This window comes from Anser cygnoides, chromosome 14 (assembly GCF_040182565.1).
Source record: "Anser cygnoides isolate HZ-2024a breed goose chromosome 14, Taihu_goose_T2T_genome, whole genome shotgun sequence".
Taxonomy (NCBI): domain Eukaryota; kingdom Metazoa; phylum Chordata; class Aves; order Anseriformes; family Anatidae; genus Anser; species Anser cygnoides.
The window spans coordinates 13,381,946-13,388,620 of record NC_089886.1 but is presented as its reverse complement, the minus strand read 5'-3'; the positions used below and the strand labels follow the sequence as shown (position 1 = coordinate 13,388,620).

The 6,675-nt window shown below is 62.2% G+C and overlaps 1 protein-coding gene across 7 annotated transcripts in view; it reads right to left on the bottom strand.

Annotated features, from left to right (window-relative positions):
- Positions 1 to 368: 368 nt before the first annotated feature.
- SIL1 (SIL1 nucleotide exchange factor) overlaps positions 369 to 6,675 on the bottom strand; it is a 93,587-nt gene continuing 87,280 nt past the window's right edge. For all 7 annotated transcript variants that reach the window (XM_067005539.1, XM_067005536.1, XM_067005538.1 and 4 more), the window contains 3 exons: positions 4,667 to 4,763; positions 2,525 to 2,689; positions 369 to 837 (listed from right to left, as the gene is read on the bottom strand). In XM_067005539.1, coding sequence (XP_066861640.1) covers positions 487 to 837; positions 2,525 to 2,689; positions 4,667 to 4,763 — 613 coding nt within the window. In that variant the 3' untranslated portion in view covers positions 369 to 486. The remainder of the gene's footprint in view (positions 838 to 2,524; positions 2,690 to 4,666; positions 4,764 to 6,675) is intronic.

Sequence of the window (6,675 nt, the reverse complement as noted above, 5' to 3'; positions counted from 1 at the left end):
ACCCAAAAGCAGGCTGTGCTCGCCCAGCGCTGCGATGCATCATGCAGCAGCACGCGGCTCACAGGCACTCCGCAAGCCACCGCCAGGCCAGAACGAAGGCGGCGTGGAGCTGCAGGAACAAACATTGCCCCTCGCGCAGCAGCGCTGCCCAACGAGGACAGACCCAAACCCCTCAGCACCCCAAACAGTCCTGCAGGAAGCGCTCAGCCATCTGCTTTAGGGACCCCGCTGGAGGACGACAGGCAATGTAAGGCGAAACTCTGCCCCTGCCCTGCCGGGCACGGCCCCCTGTGACCAGAAGCATTTCATGTAAAAACAAGCACGCCCCTGCCACTCGCTCTCACACTGACGTCGCTGGCACATTTGCGCAGGGTGGGATCTCGGTTAGCCCAACAGTTTATTCAGAAGTGCCTTTACACCCGAGCCCATCAAATGCCACGCCGTTGTCCTGAATTAGCTGCAACGCAACTGAAATTACCGCGCTTTTCATCCTAACTCCTGGATGATGGTGTTGACGGAGCCGAGGAGCTCCTTGAAGTAGCCGTCCTTGTCGCCGTCCCTCTGCTCCTCGGCCGCCAGCTCCTCGTACTCGCTGCGCAGGAGGCCGAGGGCGGCGCTGAGCGCCCGGTCCCCGCGGTAGCGCTCCCTGCAGAAGGCCATCAGCACGCCCAGCAGCTGCAGAACCTTCTCCCGGGCGTCGTGCTCCGGCAGGGCCAGCAGCTTGGAGACCACCACGCACCAGTCCTGCTCCACCACCGCCGGCACCAGCTTGACTTGCCGGTACTGCTGGATTTTCTCTTCCGTCTGGTCGCCATGCTGCGAGTCCTCGAGCAGCATCTGTGGGGAAGGGCAGCAGGCAAGGGGGTTGTTTTCCATCCGTACTGGTTAACGGCCCCGGGAGGGCTGCCTCGCAGGACAGCGGGCTGCGCACCCCAAAACCCCACCTCGGAAGGTGACCTGCGGTGGGAACACGAGGGTGGCCACGACGTGGTGGCCCTGGAAAAAGCTCTCGGTGCCTGGGGACCCTGGTGGCACGGGGAGGGGACTCAGAGAAGAGAAGACCTGTAAGGCCCTCGGGCCTGCTGCTGCTCCTGGCTGCCGGCCCCCGGTGATAAGGGCCATGTCGTTAATTAGTCGTGATTACCACGGGGCTGCTCGGCTCAGGCTGCTGAGGGAGGCTCGGGCTTCTGCGGGGCTGGCGGGCAGAAACCAGACCTGCAGTGCTGGGGAAGGGAGGGGGCAGCCCGTGCACCAGCCCCGAGCAGCGAGGGGACAGCACTGTCCCCAGGGGCCACCTGGGTCCCCAGGGACGCCCCCGGCCTTTCCTTCAGCTGCCGAGGGACTTCTGCTGTCCCCGGGGCAGCTGCTGCGGGCAGCTCCATCGCAGGGCTTTACCCCACTGATGGGCTGGGCACAGGGGACAGGGAGGGACAGAACCAACGTTACCCTCCCTTCTCCTGGTCCCCGAGGGGGCTACCTGCTAAACTCCATTTGTACATCAGCCACGCAGGGCTTGGGGTGAAAAAATGGAAGCAGGAGGCAGAAAAAAGCCACTCAGACCCTCTGCTCTCTGTGCTTTGATGCAGGGAGCCGGCACTCACCACAGCTGATGTTAGTTTACGATTTTAAAACCAGATTTTCACCCAGCCCACTCTGAATCTGCCGATCCCACTTGGCCCAGCTCCGCTCCCTGCCAGGCTGGAGTTTTCTCCCATTCTCTCTGCAGGCTCTAAAAGCGCGGGGGCTGTGTTATTGGCTGGGAGGCGGCGCTCCCAGACCGAAGGGCAGTGAAAATCATTGTTTTAACATAAAACCGAGAATCTGTAGGGCCTGCAGATTGCCTCCAGCCAGAGGGAAGCTGGGAACAGATGGGGCTGCCAGAGGTACGGCCGTAAAACGTGCCACACGAGCAAGCGGGAGAGGTTACGGCAAAAGGCCCACGGCCCTTCCCCTTGCTGCAGGCAGACAAACAGGAGGGCTGCACGTTAGAGCCAGCACCTGGTAAGATTTCAGACCCACCAAAATAATTTGCACCTTTACAAAATCTCCTGGAGAACAACTGTTTCAAACCACAGACGTTTCCCCTGAAATCCGAGCGCTGCGGCAGCGATAATCTGCAGGGCAAATTGGCTATAAACAGCGCGAGAGTGGATTTAATTTCCATTCTCTGGAGTAAGGGAAACGTGCAAACTAAATAACAAACGATGGCAAGGCAAAGCGGTTTTTAAACTGACATTTGCAGCAGTAATCCAAGGTATTGGGAAACAAACCAGTGAAGGCTGCGGGCTCGGCTCCAGAGCAAGCCTCGAGGCAGGCACAGCCCCCGCCAGCAGCCGGGGGCACGGCCGTCGCCGCTCCGCGGGCTCTGTGCCGATGGCAGCCGCTCCGGGGAGCACCGCGGGCCCGGCTCGTGGTTCTCCTGCCCGCGTCCCTGCGGTTTGCTTTGCGAACACCCCCGGGAGAACCAGCGCCATCGGTTAGCTGCAGAGCAAGGTTGGCTCCCGCCGGCCCAGCGCCCCCTCACCTTCTCCACGATGAGGTCGTAGAGCAGCGTCACCACACGGACGTGCAGCGCCTCCGTCCCCTTCTGCCTGAAGAGGCCGCGCAGGACCTGGAGGCCGCCCAGCTTGAGGAACTGCTGCTGGGCGTAGGGGAAGTGCCTCAGCATGGAGCACAGGGCGAAGAGCGCCTGGCGGGGGGAGAGAGGTCCGTCAGCCGCCCGGCCCGGGAAGCAGCGGCACGCAGCTGGGAGGGATGTCCCCTCCGGGTCCCCAGCGGCACCTGCCTCCCCGCCCAGCCCTCGGTGCCGTCCGCTCGCTCCCCCCAGACCGCCACTGTCAGCGTTGGCCCCCAGGGCCTCGTGGCCAGCTCCTGGACCGACCCGAAGCCATCGGGTCCTGCAGCTCCCTCCCGCCAGCCCTCGGTACGGATGCTGGCTAGGGGCTAAGATGCCAGAACGGGACGAAGCAGGGCTGGAGGTGACCTGGGCACCTGGGGAACGTCCTCTCCGCTGTACCCACGAGGACAGAGGACAAGCTCGTGCTGCTTGCCAGGAGCACACACTGCCAGCGAGAGGCACCAGCACACGTGCACTTGTCTCCGTGCCCTTAGTGGATGGGGTTGACACCGAGGAGGCAATTAGGGGCCAAGTGACTGATTTTGATGACCGAGGCTCCCAAAGGCGACAGGGGAAGGGCTCGGCGAGGTGCCTGGGCTGACAGCGCCCTCGGGGCAGGGCCGTGGCCGGGCAGGGACAGGGAGCGGGGACCTGGGCACGGATCCTCCCCTCCGCTCCTCGCCTCGGCACCGCCAGCGACCTGCACGGGGGGGGCCCCTGCCCCCCGCTCACTCTCTGCGGACAGATCCGAGCTGACAGCCACTGCTCCCCCAGTCCCGTTTGTTCCTATTTTACATCTCTTGAGTTGCCTGCGGTAAATCAGCGGATGTTTCCATCTCCTTTTTTACCGTAGGCCAAAGGACCGGGGAGTGGAGAGATGCACTTCTGGCCTCGCTGCGAGCATCGGTGCGGAAAAACCCAGGGGCTCGGGCACCGACCTGGGCTGCTGGCCTGCAGGGAGGCTGGGGACAGTACATGGCACGGGAACCCACAGTGGGAATCAAAAGCTTTTGTCCTCCTGGAAAAGGAGATTCAGCTGTGCCCTTGCAGGCTCTAGCAATGCCGCCTGGAAAGGCAGACTTCACCAAGCTCATCTCTCGCTTTTCCCCAGCTGCTGCCAGCAGGACACGTTTGGGCTCGCTGGAAAGAATCAGTCCATACCCACACCAAGGGTCTGGGGAGGTGCTGGTGGGGACATCTGCACCCCAGCCATCCTTCCCTCCCCAAAATGAGCAGCGGGTTGATCCCCAGGGACTCCAAGGAGGAGTTTCTGAGCACGCAGCTCCCCATGGGGCACTGCTCCCACAGGATTCCCCACAGAGGTTCCCCAGCCTGGCCCAGGGGGAGGACGTTTGCCACAGACTAGACAGGAACACGTTTGTGGGCGCTCCTTGTTCAAACATCGGCAGCACGTCGCTGTTTGTCCTGTAACAGGTACGTGGAAGATGAACACGAGAGCTGTGAGTTCCCTCACCCTGCCGAGTTCCCCCTTGCGGAAGGTCACCGTGTTAAGTGGTGGGGCTGGATTTTCAGAAGACGACAGAACATTTTATGGCCAATAGACACCGGCGGCATCGCACGCTAAGGCAAGGCTAATTAGATCTCATGCTCCAGGGAGCACGCCGGGGACGGCGGCAGGGAGGTGAGCGAGGAATCCCCCGGCCCGACGGACAGCGCTGCACATTTGGCCGGGGGCTCCCCGAGCTGCTCACCTTGCTGCAAAGCCTCCGCTGCCGGCCACTGCCGGCGGCAGGACGCGGGGCTGGCTACGGCAATTAGCTCCTTCCAAATGTCAGCTCCTGCCTTTGTTGGCCTCTGAGCTCTGTGCCTGCTGCGGGCATCCCTGCCTCTCCTCCCGGCAGGGCTGCGGCATCCAGCCCGGCCCCCGAGGTGGGGACGTGCACCCCTGCCTGCAGGAAGGCTGGGACCCACCGCAGTGCTCTGGGTGAGCAAACGCCCCCCCAGTGCAGGTGTGGTTCCCTGCAGGGTGCGTGTGTCGAGGTCCCCATGAAAACGGCTGGACCCAGAGGTGCTTCTCTGCTCGCTCACCTTCTTCTTGACAGCCTGGGGTTGCTCCGTGGCCAAAATGACCAGCAGCTTCTGCAGCGCCCCGCCCTCGATGGCTTCTATCTGGACTTTGGGGTTACTGCAGAAAAAACACAGACAAAAGGCAGGTCACACACGGGGACTACAACAACAAGGGGTGGCTGAAGCGATGGCAGTGCCCACGGGGACATGCTGGGCCATCGGTGCCACCCTGCCGCATGCCCGCGTCCCACTCCTCTTCCTGGCGAGGAGCCCTCCCCTGCGCTTCCCTCGCAGCTCCCGCTCCATTAACCCTGCCGCTCCGACGTGCCTCTGCTCCTGAGCAGCCTTTTGTCTCGCTCCTCGCCTCCCCCTCCCCGCCCGCTCCTGGCTGCCTGTTACCGTGCTGGTTTAGTGACACGCTGCTCCGCCGTCGCGCGCCCACGCTGCAGTGCAGCCGTGCTCCGGCCTCACCTGGGGAAGGACCTGCTTGTCCCCTGGGCCTCTAAATCACAGCCTGGGCTCCCCACCCACACATCTGCATCGAGCACTTCTCTTCAAGGACTACAAAAGGCAGAATTCATCCCGCTGCATGGAAGAACCAGGCTAACGTGTCATGGCTGGGCGCGAAGGGCCACCGCAGCACCGCACCAGCAAGGCGATGCCAGGCTGAGCTGTCCTGTCCCCCTGCACCTCTGCTCCCTGCCGCTTCCAGAACGCCTCGAGGGTGGCAGGGAGGCTGGGCGCCACGGGCTGGATGCCATGGGCTGGACACCACGGGCTGGATGCCATGTGCTCTCCTCGGCAGGGCTTTCACAGTCAGACCACAACACGCTGGCTGCCTTCAGCCCCGGTCCTGGGTCTCTCGCGCTCCGAGGAGGACCCAGCACTCCAGCCTCCGCTCGCCTCTGAAGCAGCGATTGCACCGCATTAGCCGAAGGTCAGGCCTCCCTGCTACGGCAAACACCCACAGCTCTTACTGCCATGGAAAGCTGCTGAGCAGCCAGCGCCGAGAATCATGCAAGACATAGGAGATGGAGGCAGACGGGGTCATAAAAAAACAAAACAGAGGAGAAATGGGCTTGGTAGGGAGCCGCCTCAAACTAAACCAGGCTTTCTGGCTTACAGAAATGGAGCAAAAGCTCACAGAAATGGAGCAAAACACCGAGCTCGGCTCTGACAGACAAGGTGCTGGGCAATGCCTCCCACTGCTTCTCACATCACTACAGTCACCCGCAGCGTGTGGGCCCCCGCGGTATTTTCTACCTCAATACAGTGGAAGTGGTGGCTGCGATAGCATCTCCAAGTCAAAGCAGGCGAATGGCGTCAGCCCCAAACTCTTCAGCTGCCCCAGGCCCAGGGCAGCTCTGTCCCCGAGCACCACCGCTGCCCCCAGCTCCAGCAGTACCGCCGGTCGCAGGAGCAGCCCCGGCCCCGCCAGCGAGGGTAACGCACGGGGACGTCCTGCAGCACCAGCCCGGCCTCAGCGACTTCTCCCCTTTCCCCAGGGTGAAGATGGAAGGAGCACGACGGTGGGAGACAAAGCGCAACACTCTCAGAGACCTGCCCGACAAAGCCCAGCAGGCACAAGGTGCTGAGTGTGGCACTCGCCACGAAAGAGTCACAAAGAAGGAAGATCCACCCCGGAGAAGCGAATGAATCCTGCATCTCCCTTTTGTGCAGATGAATTTAAAAGCCAGACATATTCAGGGCTTTTGAGCAGGCTCCTTTGGGAGCCCAGAGACACAAAACCCAGACAGGCTCTGCTGCAAGCCAGGCAGGGGGAGGAAGATTTCTTCCAGCTCTGTTTTTCCAGCAGTGACAGCTTTGGTCTCCACCTTTCCGTGTGTGGGGGGGGGACACTGTGTTTGTTTCTGCTCTGAGCTTTCCTAGCGAAATCACGGTGCGGAGGCCTGGGTCCTGCCTGGCACATCAGCCAGGCTGCCTGGCACACTTTAAGCACCGGGACTCCATTACCGGTAAGGGTGCGAGCGCTGCATTTCCAGCTTCCAGGGAGGAGCTGGCAACTCTGA